The 18,142-nt window shown below is 36.2% G+C and overlaps 1 protein-coding gene across 3 annotated transcripts in view; it reads right to left on the bottom strand.

The window, feature by feature from the left end:
• LOC150092294 (tetratricopeptide repeat protein 39B-like) overlaps positions 1-18,142 on the bottom strand; it is a 240,941-nt gene that overhangs the window by 43,049 nt on the left and 179,750 nt on the right. For all 3 annotated transcript variants that reach the window (XM_090414906.1, XM_090414907.1, XM_090414908.1), the window contains exons 8-9: positions 16,509-16,574; positions 7,962-8,073 (exon numbers count right to left, since the gene is read on the bottom strand). In XM_090414906.1, coding sequence (XP_090271032.1) covers positions 7,962-8,073; positions 16,509-16,574 — 178 coding nt within the window. The remainder of the gene's footprint in view (positions 1-7,961; positions 8,074-16,508; positions 16,575-18,142) is intronic.

The following is an 18,142-nucleotide window of genomic DNA, read 5'->3' as shown; positions in this document are numbered from 1 at the left end:
CCCTCAAAAATGTGAGAAATTCATTTTTTTTTTATTTTTTTAAACTTCTGGATGCTCTCATCATTCCAGTTTATATTACCATAATTGAAATCACCTTTCCCTATTTTTGGCTTGGTTAATTGGTTTATATATTTCACTGTCTCTTCCCTCCACATTAGCAGGTCTATTGCAACATCCAATTAAGTATTTTATTCTATCCACCTCTACCCCACACCATACTGCCTCATTTAACTGCCACTATTTCTCCCTTGTATCTCTACCTTGCATGCCACAACACGTTTTTCATCATCTAAAACACACCATCTCCCTTTTTTTGCTGTTTCTATCTTCATGAAAAACATCACACTTTTCTATCTCTATTCCTGTCAGAATATCATCCTCATCCAACTATATCTCATTTATTCCAACAATTTTTGGGTGAACAAACTTAGTCAATGCAGAAATTTTGTCCCCCTTATTTCTGATACTTCTAGCATTCATATACAAACATAACTGTTCATTTCTGGACTATAAAAAGTTCTACCGATACCACTTCTCAGATGTGACTCTTCCATGATTTCCACTCTCTGTAGTCATTACCCATCCCAGATCCTTCTCCAGGTCATCTCTTTCCTTTCTTGTCTACTTTCACATTCACTTTATCTTCCAGCTTTGTCCTTTCTCACACTGCACCTCCCTTCCAACTCTGAGTTTCACTGTTTGTCTTGCACTTCTGTTCTCTCATTCTACTCATTCATAAGCATCTCCTTTCTTATCCTTCTGCACTTCTACATTACTTCTTTTTTGCTTCAATGCATTCTCTGCAGTCATTACTCTCCTTCCAGCAGCAGCCACTCCAGATGACTCACACCAAAACCATCCAAATGCAGCCCATCACTTTTATACAGTTCCATTTGTTCTTCTCACACATTCACAAACTGCATTCCTTTCTCTTCACACATTTCTGCTAACCATACCATTCATGATCTTCGCTCTCTGCCAGGGCTGTCACCAGATTACATTGTGCCCTGAGGTAAACAATTAAATATCACCCCTGATGGATTATAAGACAAAAATATGAGAAAATCTCCAAACTGCTATTTTTTTTTTATTACAAGAGAAACATTAATGAAAAATGATTACATAATCATATTAATTAAATATTTGCTCTATGGTACATAGCACAATAAAACTGTTTATAAGCTCTTCTAAATTTAAATTATAAGCTATGTCTGCCTCTATCAATATAGTTGCTAGACCAACCAATCTTTCTTGGGTCACTGCTGTCCACCAATAATTTTTGATCAGTTTAGGCTTGGAAAACGTCTTTCCACACTTGCTATGCTAACAGGAATTGTTAGCGTAGCGATGATACCTACCGCAATATGGCTGAATGAATGCCCTTATTAAGCCGCACCGTGAGGCAAGCTGCCTCTATGCTACACCCTGTCGATGGTACCACTCTCTGCCTCAATATATATATATATATATATATCATCACTCTCAGTATATCTGCTCAGTATATACAGATATCCAAACAGACGACTAATTTAATTTTGATCGAAACCACGCTTTCATATTACTTACTACATCAGTAAATAAACTTAAAACAAGGAAGTGAAGCAAGGTAAAGCCAATAGTAATAAATGTATAGCAAGAATAGACAGCTGCGTTTGACTATTGTGCTAAAGTTTAATTATGAATCTACCAGATATTTGTCATTCTGATTAAACAAATTTGTTAAGTCTTTCTTATAGCATGTTTAAAAAAATAGTCTTTCATATTTGTATTTGCTTCTTGGAATCAAATTGACTGTCAGAGACACGAAGTTAATTGAACTGTGCCTTAAACTTGCTCTTAAATTCCATTCATCAACCACTCTTCATGCAAAAACCATGCTTCACTGTCTTGCTCATACTTTTCTTATATAGCCAAGGGTGACCCCTGGTTACTTGGATACATCAATCATTATTGCTAAAATATGTTAATTGAAGAATTCTGAATAATGAAGAGGATATTTACTGACGTCAATATTATTATTATTATTATTATTTATTAAGAGAGATCTCCAGGGAGTCAGGGACTCATCGAAGGAGGCCACATACTATCTGTACCAACTGTCATACCTGTTCTTGAATTCATTCACACTACTTGAAAACACAACATCCAGTGGCAATCCATTCCATATTATGAGAGAAAAAATCTAGCTCTCACCCCCAGATTGAGGGCATTCTCAACTTCCAAGGATGCCCTTTCATCCTTTCTCCACCCCCCATAAAATGAAAAATTCCATCTGCTGATATCTTGTATGACCCTTTCTCCTGTTTGCCAGTGTCTGCAGTCTACAAAGTCTTAATATGTCTTTATAATACATATTCCACAGACCTGATATCATTTTTAACACTCTCCTTTTGACTCTCTCCATTGTATTAGAATCACCATGGAAACCAGACCTGCACACACACAACAGTCTAAGTGAGGTTTTAGCAAGGCCTTGTAAAGAGGCAAAATGATTTCCTTATCTTTATATAATAATAATAATTATTATTATTATTATTATTACCCAAGACCCCCATGGAGTCAAAGACTCATCTAGGAGGTCCTTTTATCAAACACACAGCTCATCATACCATGCTTTAAACACACTCAAATTATCTACAGACACCACACTCTCAGGCAAGAGGCATTCTAATCATTCACAATTCTGCATGAAAAAAACTTGCTTCTCACTCCCCTACTCACACCCTCCTTATACAACTTCCAGGGATGACCTCTGGTTCTCCCACTATTTTCTGTAGAACCTCTCCAGCATTGATCCTATAACAACCCCTTAATAACTCGTAGGCCTCTATCATATCTCCCCTCCTCCTCCTGTCCACCAGACTCTGCAAGTTGCATCTTCTCGATCTTTCCTCATATTCGACATTCCTGAGGTTAGAAACTACCTTACTCAGTCGCCTCTGGACTCTCTCTAACATCTCTTCATCCTTCTGAAAACAAGGTGACTAAATCTGGGCATAATGGTCCATGTGTGGCCTAATGAAAGCCTTATACAATTTTAGCTATGTGTCCCCTAAATTTCAGATCCTTATCCACTATTACCCCCAGATCTCTTATCCACTATCACCCCAGACCTCCACCTCAGACAATATATCCTCACTGAGCAAAAATTCTGCATCCCATTTTTGTTTTCCAAATTTTAAAACCTTACATTTTGCAACATTGAACTCACATCCCCATTCCTGTGCCCAATCACTCAATTTATTCAAGTCTTCTTGTAAGGCCACAAGTACGGTCCCTCACTACTTTCTCCAAGATCTTACTAACTACTGATGATACACAAACTGGCCTATAATTAGACACTTCCAGTCTGCTACTGCCCTTTTGCAATGGCACTATCTTACCTTCCTTCCATTCCATGGGTACCTTTCCCGTAGTCAGACTTTCATTGAAAAGTCAGGTCAAAGGCACTGTCAGTTCCCTAGCACATTCTCTCAAAACTCATGGTGAAATACCATCCAGTCCCACAGCTTTACTGACATCCAGATTACTCAGTATTTGGAACACACTCTCTTCCTGTAAACCTCGAACCTGCCCTATCCCTCTAGTATTCAAATTGACTCCTCTAGGATGAAATACTCCAATAAGGTGTTCATTGAACAATTCCACTATGTCCTCTGTATCAGTGACTCTATTCCCATTTTTATCCCACAATGTCATTCTTCCACAGTCATTTCTCCTCCTACTGGCCACATATCTAAAAATTTCCCTAGGATTTTTCTTGGATCTAAGGGCCAGTCTTTTCTCATATTCCAGTTTCACCTTCCTTACCATACTAGTCATTCTCCTGGCCTGTGTCTTATATTCTTCATGCATCTTCTCTTCACCTGTCTCCTTATATCTCTTCCATAGCCTCTTTTTCGCATGCAGTTCCTGTTTGATATTGTTTGTCATCCACTTTACTCCAAATTGTGTCCTCTTCTTCCCTCGTGGAATACAGCTTACCATTGCTGCTAATAAATATTCCTTCACAATTTCCCAAGCACTAATGATATCCCAGTCTTCCAATTCCTCCCTCCATGAAACTTCTCCAAGTTGACGTCTAAGACTAAATCACCTGCTTTATAATTCCATATACGTTACCGTCTCTTTGATACTCCTGCATGTTTATTCATTTTCCAAGTCAAAACCATATGTTCACTCTCTCCAACTGGTGGAAGAGATGTAATTTCAGTTATTATCAACTCTTCTAATGCTATAACCAAATCCAAAACTCTTGAACCTGTAGTTCCCTCTATTGCATGTTGCCTAAGATATTTGTCCCTCAAGAATTCTAGAAATTCCATTCCGTTATTGCTACATGCATCTTCCTCTCCCCAATTTATACTGCTATAGTTAAAGTTGTACAAAAAAGAGACTAGAAATAATTAATTACACATATTAGATGTAATCAGAACTTCACAATTCATACATATAAATAAATAACCAGAATAAAAATATTAAATTAATTACTGTATATGTGTTGGAACAATGATAGTTTCTGCTGTCACGTTCTGTTGCATGGTGCGTATCATATCCTAGATCCATGGCAGTTAGATTTTTAATGAAAGCGGACCAAACTTGCTGTAGGATTAAGCCAGTGCCGGATTTACGTATTAGCTAAAAAAGCTACAGCTTAGGGCCTCACAATCTGCCGGGGCCTCAAATAAAAAACTTGAACTTTCTTATAAAACAATTATGATCAATGTAAAGCATTTTTGTTTGTTGTGAAACTATTTGATGGCCTGTGGTAGTTGTATGGGATGCCAAACCTGATTTATGCTGTCTTCTTTTTCAATATCTCTTACTTGTTCAGACACATGGATCTCACGCAACCTTCCCATTTGGCCTACATAGCAAATGCCACAAGTGCAATGAATCTCATAAACACCTAGTTTTTTTCATGGGATAATGTGGAGGTTTTGGTGGATATAAGAATCTGGAGATTTTATGCAATGATAACAAAAGCCACTTTAATGTTGCACTCACAGAACAACTTTGCCACTTTGTCAGTAACATTCTTGATGTAAGGTAGCATGTTTGCATTCTTAAAATCTTGTTTAAGTACAGGAATTGTAGGAGGTGTATTAAGAATTTTGTTGATTGTCTCAGGTTCATAAACATTGAGGATGAGGTTATGTCTCAGGTAGTGTAGTTCTTCATTCCTATTAATTGACATTCTGGACATCTTACAGAATGCAATATCAAGAATACAAAAAATACATCTGCAGTCAAGACTATGGTCAATCAGCCCTTGAAAACCATGCTTCAGACATGGCTTATAGAATCAATTAGAAAAGACTACCATGCAGCATCATAGTAAATTTAGAAGAAAAAGACTATAGTTCCATTAAACTTCCCAAAATATGGCAAACACTAATACCCAAAGATCCCAGGCCACAAAGGGTATCAGTATCACACCAAGTTAGGACTCTAGTCTTTTGCTCACATGTTTCATTTAGTTTTCTGCTGCCTTCTTAAATGCTGCCTTTGTGTATTACAAGTCTCATCCATTCAATTCACCATGGAAAAAGAAAATGCTGGTAGTTTAACTACCATTTTTGAACACCCTTCTTACTTGTACAGCTTCTGGTATTTTGTCAACCAGCATTTATCAAAAGCCTACCTTTACTGCAGTGGTTGAATTCAGCCGGGGCCTGGCCCTGGAACTTTTCTATGCACCGGACCCAGAACATTTTTATATATTGTGTAGGCATATCGTGTAGGCATAATTACCCTTTATGGTAATTATGCCTACATTACTGTGTTATTATTCAACAATTGTTTACAGTTTTGAATGTGTATATAAAGTCAATATCAACAGTCACCTGATTATGCATGCATGATGAAAGGAACAGGGAGATTTGGAGCTTCCTGTAATGCATTATCTTGCAGCAATTGACAAGCAAACACTATTGCAGCGTAGTGTAGCAGAATTTTGACAGACTCGTAGTGATATTTTGTCTTTTCTGGTTGGCAACACTGTCAGCAATCAGTAACCAACAAGAGAACAGCAGATTAGCAGTTGTTTATCAGAGCTTGTGATTGTGAGAAGCACAAAGAGAATTGTGTAATATTTTTAGTTTTTATGTAGGTCTACTATTTCAACTATGGATAGCTACATTGGTACCTTCTTTAAACATAGCTCAGATGACAGTGATAATACCCAATGAGTTTGTGTGTAGTTTCTGAAGAGAAAGAAGTCTGGATGAATTCACAGAAACACAGGATTCCCATCAGCTGCAATGTAATAATATTAATACGTTGAATGAAAGGAAAGATTTGCCAACTTGCTGGACACTCGACCAGTGGACAGCATTCAAAGGTAAATACAATTAGTTATTTTGTAAGAACTGAGGTTTGGGGTGCATAACATGTGCAGAGAGACAGACCCTAGGCACAAGTTCTTCACATCAGGGTATTCATTTAGCGTCAGAGTGGATAAATGGATTAATACATATTAAAGGGGAAGGGTCTAAACAATGTCAACAAAAGCAACTCAGAAAAAAAATTTGTGAACATAGAGATACCAAATCTCACAAAAATGTAGAAGCAATTATTAGAAGTAAAAGCGAGAATTCATTGTGACACACTGTAGATTTAAATATCAATATCAATAAGACAATAATTGTTCAATGTTGCTAGTCTAAATAAGTTAAATTAGAAATTAGTAAGGAATTTGAGTTATTTATTTCATCATTATTGTATTTCTATTTTTTATTTTTATTTTCTGCATTTACGTAACAAGCTGAATAGGCCTACTGCTTTTTATCGCTCATATAACCTAATGTTATCTTAAATTGAATTATGTTTTAATATGTTAGAAGTATTATATTAATTTGTAATTTTGTATGTATCTGTATTTGTATTTAATGTTTCTGGTGGTGTGGAAGAGAACGCCTGATGGCTTTAACACCACCAGAATAAATAAATAAATAAAATTTTAAAAAATGTTGCAACAATCTAGCAATAGCCTCGCATTTATGATTCTTACTTTAAGGACCCTGGAGCTTATTTGTTTAGAATTTAACTGCTGCTTTACTAACAGATACATTCATAAAAAGTGTGCTCATTACACCCCTCAAAAAATTGGTGTTATCAAGTCTTTAATTAATAGAGCACATAAGGTTTGCTTGAGACTCTCCCTCAAGCTTACAACAAGAACCTCTCACAACTATTAAAGCTTTAATGGAATTGAATGGTTACACCCCCCCCCCCCTCATCAAATCAGCAGATAATTGACTCCTATGTTCCAACACCTAAGGATTCTTTAACAGCCCACAGGATTCCAATCCCTTATATTTCTGGTAATATAAGGGATTGGAACTCTCTGAACCTATTGGTAGAATTTTGAAGAAGTATCACCTTATTCTCACATATTCTCCTACCAACAAAATTTCTCATCTGTTACCATCTAGAAAAGACAAATTATCATCTCTTCCTTTAGCTGGTGTTTACCAGATTCCTTGTGAATGCAGTTTGACATACTTTGGGTACACAGACCATTCTGTGGTAAAAAGAATTAATGAACATCAGTACTACATTGAATAAGTGAAACCTAAAAAGTCTGGTCTGGCACGCATATTGACAACAAACACAGTATATGGTGTGATGAAGCTTGTCTTCTCCATATAAGCAGTTTTAAATATGAATGCTTTTTCAAAGAAAGTTGTGAAGCCATTTTACATTGGCCTAACCTGAATTGGAACAATTGTCTTTCTCTCCCAAATGTTTGGAAGATTCTCATTTTATTTGTATTATTGTTCTTTGATTTGCTTGTTTCTACACATTGATAATGTACAGTTATTTTCAGTATGAAATATCTTTACTTTCATTAAAGTTTATTACTGTGGTTATTGTGTAATTTTGTTGTTTAAATATCAACTTGCAAACTTAAACCATATATACACCCATAGAAGAATTGGCATAAATATAAAACTTACCAAATAGATAAGTTATAACTGTATGATATGTAACAAGCAATAATGCAGCAAGAGGTGCTCTTATTGTATTTGTCATTGCAACAGAATCACTAAGCTGTTGAAGGCCCCATGTCTGGAATAAATAAATAAATAAATATATATATATATATAGTGAGCATTTGCCTATACATCTATATTTGTAAATTATATTATGGAAATGTAATAAAGATATCTATATATAGTCTGCCACAGTTGAGAGAACTATAGCTGGCAGAGTGCCAAGAAGAGTCAATTTATGTTGAAGGGGAGAAGTGAATAACGGATGTATGAATTCAGCACAAACACATGAAATCACGTGCTTTATATGTAAAATTTTCCAACTGTCATACAAGCTTGTCACCACTTTAAAACTAGAATGTTCATAAACGAAAGCTAATTTTCTGATGTGTAATAATAAACACTCATTACACAAAATGGATTGATTACCCTATTATCAAGAATGGATTCACCTTCTTCTGCCATGTGCAGAAGTGTTGAGGGTTCTCTCATCTGTGATTGGACTATAATGGACTAATAATGCACAATGTATAGCCTGTCAGTCAAATGTCAACCTCAAATACAAAATGTGGTAGACAGCATTATATTTTTTATTTTCTGCTTGAATGGGTCATGCACTGTTGTTGCAGTAAGGTTACAGCTTTCCAGTGTTTTCATCAGTATTTGCATAATCTTCTAGGCTGGAAATCCTTTTGAGCTTTCTTTACAATGAATAGATTTTGTTAGACAAAGATTCCTCAAGAGTGATAAGTCACTGTTCAAGACTGTCAATGCGCTTTCCAAGATTTAACAATTGTTTCATGGGAGGGGATGCACACGGGAACAGAAAAATTACTGGTTGAGGTGGGCCAGAAGGTTGTGCATTGATTTATTGAACTCTGCACAATTTGCATGTGTCCACTGGCAACCAGTGGATGCATACAATTTTTTTTTTCACATACAAAAGTTTTTTTTTTCTGATGTCAAGTCTCCATCTATATACTTCATACAGTGATTGGTTTGATTAGGGAGATTGATGGTTTTCAGTAGTTGTGATACCCAAAATGCTTTGACACTGATGGGTTTTGTTGCAGCCAACTTTGCCATGTGCAGAGTTGGGTCTTGCTGCATTGCATGCAGGTGCTTTCTCACAGCTGATATAAAAATAAAATAGAACTTTTTTCTGAGTTACTCAAAGAGTGCTTACTAATGATTTGTCCAGAGTTCTTGAGCCCATTAAGAAACTATTATCATTCTTTCATTTACTGTTGAGGTTAGAAATAAAAAAAAAAGATGATGCAACAAATTCCTTCAAGTGTAAACATCAAACTCCTCAAATCCAAAAGAAGATCATAATAAATTTATCATAAATTCCAAGGTGAGATAAATACTATACCCAGTAGAGAAATGCTTATTATAATTGGAGATTTTAATGCTGAAGTAGGACATTACTCTGAAGATGTGATAGAGATCATGGGCAAGTATTTCCATAAAGAGAATGAACTAGTTGTTAAAAGTACCATGTATATCTACACCCAATATATAAACATAACTGGACCTCCTGAAATCGTATTGATTACATATTAATAATGAAAATGGGAAAAATTTCAGTATTAAATGAAGAATGTTAAAACCCTTCAAAGTGCTAAATTGAGCTCAAATCATCAAGCAATATAAAGAAGAAATATCTAAACATATTATTATTACTATTAATTATTATTATTAAGTAACACCTTCCGGGAGTCCAAAGATTCATCGAGGGAGGGCACCTACTCTACAATTCTCTGTCTCCACCACTCAATTCACCAACTACAATGAACTGCAACTATACCGATGCCACTAGTATTTTCACAGGCAATCACATGTCAAATATCAGAAAGTGCTCCTCCATATACCACTCTCTGATATTTGCATTGATGATAATGATAAAGACAAAGTATCCACCTAGTTCACAGAGAATTTCTCACTGCTGCATTCCCCATCTAGTTATTCATCAGAAAGGCAACAGAGCAATACTGATCAAAATGGATAACAATTCTTCTGGTTCTGATAGTACCCGTCCCCCATTAAAACTTGTGCTCTCAAGAATAATGCTGCATCCTATATCATTTCTGTCTCTACAATATTTCATACTCATCTGGTTCTACTCTACAGCATGTAAACAAGTCTAAATTCAACCCATCTGAAAGCAGGGAGAGAGAGAGAGAAAGAGAGAGAGATAAAAAAAACAGCCGTCAAACTATCATCCCATTGTAGTCATCTCAGTTCTATCAAAAATAACAGCCAGTTATCAAGCAATTAATTCTTTCACCACCTAGAAGATTACAAGTTATTCACCAACTACCTATATATTCTGGCACTCTCAACCCACAGCAGGGTTCTTGAAACATTACCAATCTATGGTTACAAGCTATGGAAAGGTTTGGTCAAACTTGTCCATAAACATTTCCAAAGCATTATTATTATTCAGGCCTTCATGGAGTCAAAAGACTCATCGTGGGGGGTCATTCCTACAGAACACAAAGTCTATCAAGACTCATTATTCTCACATTATTCTCATTAGAGACTCATTATTCCACAATATCATTCTTCCACAATGACTGTGGAAGAATGATATTGTGGGATAAAAATTGGAATAGAGTCACTGATGCAGAGGACATAGTGGAATTGTTCAATGAACACTTTACTGGAGTATTTCATCCTGGAGGAGTCAGTTGTAATGGTAGAGGGATAGGGCAGGTTTGAGGTTTAAAGGTACAGGAGGAGAGTGTGTTTCAAATACTGAGTACTCTGGATGTCAGTAAAGCTGTGGGACTGGATGGTATTTCACCACGAGTTTTGAGAGAATGTGCTAGGGAACTGACAGTGCCTTTGACCTGGCTTTTCAATGAAAGTCTGGCTGCGGGGAAAGGTACCCGGGGAATGGAAGGAAGGTAAGATAGTGCCATTGCGTAAGGGTGGTAGCAGACTGGAAGTGTCTAATTATAGGCCAGTTTGTGTGTGATCAGTAGTTAGTAAGATCTTGGAGAAAGTGGTGAAGGACCATATACAGCATTGGGCAGATGAGGGTAATGTTATCTGTGAGAGTCAACTTGGATTTGTGAAAGGGTGTTCTTGTTTTAGCAATATGCTAGTCTTTTATGATAGAGTTACAAGAGCATTAGATGAGGGAAAGGCATATACTGCCATTTTCTTAGACTTAGCGAAGGCATTTGACAGGGTGCCACATGATAAGCTGATATTTAAGTTGCAGCACATGGGTCTGGATGTCAGATTGGTCAACTAGATTCAGGATTGGCTGTCCGATAGGTATCAGAGAGTTGCGTATGGTAGAGCAGTTTCAAGGAAGCAGAGGGTTACAAGTGGGGTCCCACAGGGCTCAGTACTGGGACCTATATTGTTTAACCTTTATATCAATGACATTGTCAGTGGATTCCAAGGGGATATTCAGTTGTTTGCAGATGATGTGAAGCTGGGCAGGATTATTAGTAATAGTGCAGATGCGGCAGTCCTGCAAGAGGATTTGAATAAGCTAGATAGATGGGCAAATGAATGGGGGTGCAGTTTAATGCAGCAAAATGTAAGATCTTGAGGTGTGGGAAACATCGATGGGATGCTGCATACTCTATGGGAGGAGTTATACTGGAGGAAGTAGGAGAGACAAGAGATCTAGGGTTGATGATTGATAGAAACCTGAAATTTAGCGGACATATTGCAAAGGTAGTGAAGGTAACACAGAAGATTGCTGCAATAATGAGAAGGACGCTGACCTGCAGAGATAAAACAGTTATCATTCCGTTGTATAAGACCGTGATCAGACCACACTTGGACTATTGTTCTCAGATTTGGTCCCCAGGATTTGAAGGGGATAAATTAACTGTGGAAAGGGTACAAAGGCAAATAACAAAGACAGTTTCAGGACTGTTCAATGTTAGTTATGAGGATCGGCTGAGGGAATGTGGACTGCAGAGGTTGGTGGATAGAAGAAGGTGAAGTGACATGATTGAGACTTTTAAACTGTTGAGAGGTGGTTACAGGGTTGACACTGGGGAGTTCTTTTGCTTGGTTGAACAGCGGGAAGGAGTGATGACAAGAATCTATCCCTGGAAGTTACGAAAGGAATCTGTGAGCAAGAGGGTGAGGAGTGGTTTCTTTGCATGGAGGGTGATTGAACCATGGAATGCATTGCCTGGTGGAGTGGTAAGAGTGAGAACCGTCAATGATTTAAGGAGTGGTATGATAGACTTTGTGTTTCTTAGGGGGGATCTCCCCTCGATGCATTTGATTGCAATAGGCATAAAGGCTAGACTATTTACTAAATTACCATCTTACGGTCTGCCATCCACCCTTTGAAATCAGATTGCAAATTATCACTTCTGTTATTCACTATGTGCCATCATGGATTGCTTCCTTTTTTTGGATATCCAATCAATGATGGAGTACCCCAGCACTCTGTACTTCTACCCATGCTCATTCTGATACTAATAAATATCCCTAAATAAACTCATAAATGTTCTGTTGCTAACCTCAAAATCCAACCAGTTTTGCTGATGATGGTACTCTTCATTGCCTGTTTTCATTCAACAAACCTTCCATTGCTCACATATCTCAAATAAGAGATCTTCCTTAGTAAGTACCTTAACTATTGATCTCCTTACCATAGTTTAGCAGGATGAGGACAACCTTATCAACTTAAATGCTATCAAATCACAATCCTATCTTAAAACACAAGAAACACACCATCTCAAAAACACAGCTGCTGATCAACATCTATTCACTGTCCTGATTTAAACATACTGAACCAAATTTTCACCTTCCACTTTCCTTCCATCTACCTCTGCTTTGGAATAGTTTTTCCCATACCATTTTCCCTACAGACTATAACCTCCTGTTCAAAAAATATCAGCAGGTTTCATCTTTCTTCTTGACCACTTACCCACATATAGCACTAATGTACCATAGGTTTTGCAACCTCCACAATGGTGTTAAAAAACAGTATTACATTTTTTATTACTCATATTTCAAATGTTTTTTAGTTTGAAATTTTGAAACTTCAGTTAGCACTACAAAAATTCATTAACTGTCGGTGTAGAATTTTTATGTCACTAACAGCCAGAGGTCTCAACTATAAATTTGTTAAATATTTCACCCATTTTTGGTCCATGTTCAGAAATTTGACTTTAAACTTATCAACACTTTTTTAGATTCTTTAGGTAAAATTTTTTGTTTACTTCTTGAATTGACTGCAAAATAAATAATGATAGTTTTTCAATATATCATCATCAAATTCCTGATATATACCCTCAAGAGGTGTACAGGATATAATAGTACTACATGAAAAATTTACATCATTACTAACTTCCTATCTACAATTTTCCTCCAAATCAGAGTCTGTTAAATGTCATGACTCCAATATTATCAGGTCTTATATTTCTGTCTTCTAAAGCACTTTTTACTGTATCAATCCACCTATATCTTGGTCTTCCTCAGGGTCTTTTTCCTGCCAATCTGGCAGAGAACACTTGTTTTGCTAATCTTTCCTCTCCCATTCTGCTTAAGTGACCATGCCACCTGAGATTAGCTCTGCTAACGCATTCCTGGATGCTGACAATGTCAAGTTCTTTCCTAATATCCTCGTTTTTAATATGATATTGCCATTGCTGCCATCTGTTCATGCCCCTAATCTTTCTCAGGACTCTCAGATCTACAGTCTCTAGTCTTTGGTCAAGTGTTTTACTTGACCAAAGAATAGAGAGTCAAGTCTCTCTAGTGATTTATGGATTTAATTTATTCATAAATTAAAATTGGTTTAAACACTGTCTTATATACAGCTAATTTAGTGTTTTGACTAATTTCTCTCTTATTCCATATAAATTTATTCGGTTGACTTTCTACCATACCAGCTTTATTGATTCTGTTGTCTATTTCCATATTTAACTTACCATCTTCACTAAAAATCATGCCTAAGTAGCTGAAATGTTTGACTTGTTCCACAGGTTCTCCATTCACAACACAGTTGACATTTTCAATGATTCTGCTTATTTTCATTGTCTTTGTCTTTTTAATGCTGACCTTCATACTATATCTATTACAACAGTTATTCAATTTAGTCAGGGAAAACTTGCAGACTTGTAGCGGATTTATTTAGAAGTATAACATCATCCGCATAAAGCAAAGAGCTGAGATTAACACCTCCAATTTTGATATCAGGTTTAATACCACTTTCCTTCATAATGTGATCCATATAGATAATGAATAAGAGAGGGGATAATGTACATCCTTGTCTGACAACAGATTTAGCATTAAACCATCTTTTTTTTTTTTTCATCAGTTTTTTTTTTTTTTTCGTGAAGAGTTGTAAATGATTGGAATGCCTTGCCTGAGAGTGTGGTGTCTGCAAGCAGTTTGAGTGTTTTTAAGACACGGTATGACGAGCTGTGTGTGTGTGTGTGATAAAAAAACCTCCCAAGTGAGTCTTTGACTCCATGAGGTCTTGGGGTAAAAATAATAATCCTTCTCAACCATCTCTCAAGTATACTTGCATGTATCTTACCTAAAATTTTGACTTCAGCTAGGCAATGAACTTATTATGATTATTAACATTAGGTCCCACATCTTAAAAGACTCATTGTGGGAGGTCCTCATCATCTGTCACATCATCCCTCCTCCTCCAACTATTCAGTTGGCAAATTGCTCACTCAGTCTATCTTTGTACACAGAAACATGAAAATACTTTAATCAGTCTTCTATGGATCCTCTCCAATACATTTTCATCCTATTGAAAACCAGATACCAGATCTACATACACGTATTTATCTATATCTGGCTTGGTCAAAGCTTGTAGAATGGAATCATACTTCTCTTTACTTCTTCTTACTTCTACTTGTCAAGGTCTTCCTCATAATTGCTATATTATTATTATTATTATTATTATTATTATTTGACACCTCCAGGGAGTCCAAATTCCATATTTCATTGTGGTGTCCTTACACTTTTAGAAATATGACCCATAACCTTCAGGTCTCTGTCCACTGATTCCAGACCCTCATTTCCTCCAACTCCTTCAAACTTTTTCCACCAATTAATTATATACACTGCATCCAATTTTTGCCTATCAAATTTCAAAACCCTAATTTTTCAATGCTGATGTGACAGGTCTGCTTACTTTCCCATTCACACAATATATTCAGATCCTTCTGTAAGGCTACAAAATCTGCTCTACTCATAGTTCTCCCAACATCTGTGAATGACTGCATATCCCAGTTACAATAAACCTCTCCCAATATCATTAATATACAAGTTCAACAGGTGGTCCTAATACAGACTGTGTGGCACAACACTAGTTGCTTTCCTCATCTAGGATACTGTTGCTCCTATACACAATCTGCTGATACCAATCTGACAGCCAATTGTGTATTCAACTCAATAATCTATTATCTAACATCATCCATTCCAATTTACTTATCATCTTGTTGTGTAAGGTAATCTATCAAAGAGCTTTACAAACTTTCAATATTCCACTGTATATGCAGCTCCCTTGTCCAATGCATTTGTCACTTTATTGCATTATGTAAGGAGATTGCTAAAACACAGTACTGCTTCTCTGCATTTACTCTGTTTATTCTACATTTATTCTCTGTGATACTATCATGAGGAATATACTGCTATTATCTACCCAGTTCTGGATCTGAGTCTTCACCAACCTCTCCCAACACCATTACTTTAACTGCTGACGCAGAATGCCCTATAATTTGAAGTTTATAAGTCTCATAACTACCTTTGTGAAGCAAAACAATTTTAGCCTCTTTCCACTTCCTTAGGAGTCGCTCTGTTGCATGATTGTAGTTAAATGATTATATCAAGGTTACCATTAAGACAAGCAGTGATATGTCATAAAGTTCCATTACCTTATTAACATCAAGTTTACAATTATAAATATATAATAAAATTATTAGTATTATTACTATTGTTATTTAATAAATAATGAGAACAATAAAACCCATTTACTCCTAATAAGAATAAATCAATCAAGGCACAATGATAAATAGCCATTCATTTTATAATTAATTAGGCAAATAGACTTGCAAAAATATATGACTTCTATGAACAACATGTATCTGTAATAAAACAACTAAATGATTTCTGAAAGTAATACATTTCACTCTCATTACAGCAAACCCTATCCCTAGTAGGGATCAGAGAAATAGGCTACCTCAAGGAAGGTTTGCTAGCAAATTTCCTTTAAAATAGCACTGGTGATATAATTAACCTTTGGCTGCTCAGTTATTTATTATACTCAATGAGTTTGCCTCAATGTTTGTTATAATGAGAGCTGTGATTGTATTGCAGATTATTATAATAGTAAAAGTATAATAGAAAGTGTGTGTGTATATACACACACACACAAACACACATATATACATATGATTAGCAACATACATATGATTCCTATATGATTAGCAAAATCAGGGGGATCATTTTTAATCATTCTCTGATGCATATTATTAAAATTATCTAGTATAGCTATATTACCCTGTTTCCTGAAAATCCAATAAGTTCCAACAGCTTAGCAACTCTAGAGGGTAGATGAGAGATGATCTAATAAGAAATAAGAGTGGGAAAATATATTTAAATGCAAAGAAAATCAAAACTGTTATTTAATTATTATTATTAACTAGATATCCCTATGGAATCCAAAAAATCATCATGGGAAGTCCACACTAACCATTATTAACAGGATATCTATCATACCTTTCTTCTTAAACTCATTCACTGACAGTGTCCTTTCTACTGACTCCAGCAATCAGTTCCACTCATTCACCATCCTCCATGCAAAAAATCTAGTCCTCACATCTTGCTAACTAACCATAATTTTACTCAACTTTCAGGTCAGGCTCCCCCACTCCTTTTTTTGATATGTTGAAAGTGAATATGAATATAGAATATGATAACTTATTTCTATCATATTCCTTCATTTCCATCTATCAACCAATGTTTGTAACCTATAAACTTCCAGTATATCCTCATAAGAAGTATTCAACAGACTTCTCTGGTCACTCAACTATGGATCCTCACCACTACCACTTCATCATTCCTAAGAAATCCAGTTAATCACATCTCAGCACAGCAGTTCAGATGTGATCATATCAAAGCCTTATTAATGAGAGACAATAACTTGCTTATTGATATTTATCAGTATGCTGTTTACTTCCTGTGCCCTATGATCCCAAAATCTCTGGTCTCAATTTCATTTTCATGCAGTGTGGTCACATCAATATAACATACAGTTTGCAATATTACATCCTAAAGTAGATTAAAAAAAAAGTTTGAAGATTTACTATACCTAGTCTAGCCATAAATACTGTTACAACTCAAACAGCACATAAACCTTTAATCTATGAGAAAATCATTTACAGCTTTCAGCACATACAAACCAAATGTATAATGTACATATAGCAGTACTCAATGTTCAAAATGTCCCCCCTTTTGCCTTCATGTATGCCTGAAGTTTGTGAGGCCACACATTGATGGTGACACACACACACACACACGACACACAACAGAAATACTGCCACTGCTCACTCTAAATTCACCTTCAGTCTAGTGATGCTGAGGTGTCGCTTCTTGCAGGCTACTCTCTGAAGCTTTGACCACAATCTGAAGTCCAACAGATTCAGATTGGAACTTCCAGATGGCCAAACACATGGTGATATGTGGTCATGCACTTTTGCCTCAAGCCACTGTTGTATGGTCCACTGCCTACCATGAAACAAGGTATTGTTCAGGGTAGCACCTCAGGTTCCAACACAGTGTCTTGATACACTTTGGTGGAGGTATTGCAGGCTACACTCCTTTCTTGCAAAAATACAACTTGAATATCCCCTGATATGTTCCCACCACCAAACTATCACTGATGAGGGGGTTGATGACCTCTCTGAATCCTGGGTGTGCTATGGCACATGCTGTGTGACCATCAATGCATATACTCAATCGTTTTGACAGTTAAACAATGGTGAAAATGGTGAAAATCTTCTCATCTGTGAAGGATATTTCTGTGTTAAAAGTTTTTCCACTTGGTTATACTATAAATTAAAGATGCCAAGAAATTATATTCTTGGTTTCATCCTGTATCCAAGTGTAAGCAAACAAGTTTACATGTGAAGTAA

Source organism: Typopeltis vanoorti, chromosome 26 (assembly GCF_054136105.1).
Source record: "Typopeltis vanoorti isolate ZY-2024b chromosome 26, IOZ_Tvanoo_1.0, whole genome shotgun sequence".
Classification (NCBI taxonomy): Eukaryota; Metazoa; Arthropoda; class Arachnida; order Uropygi; family Thelyphonidae; genus Typopeltis; species Typopeltis vanoorti.
The sequence above is the reverse complement of the archived record's forward strand: the minus strand, read 5'-3'. Positions and strand labels throughout refer to the sequence as shown.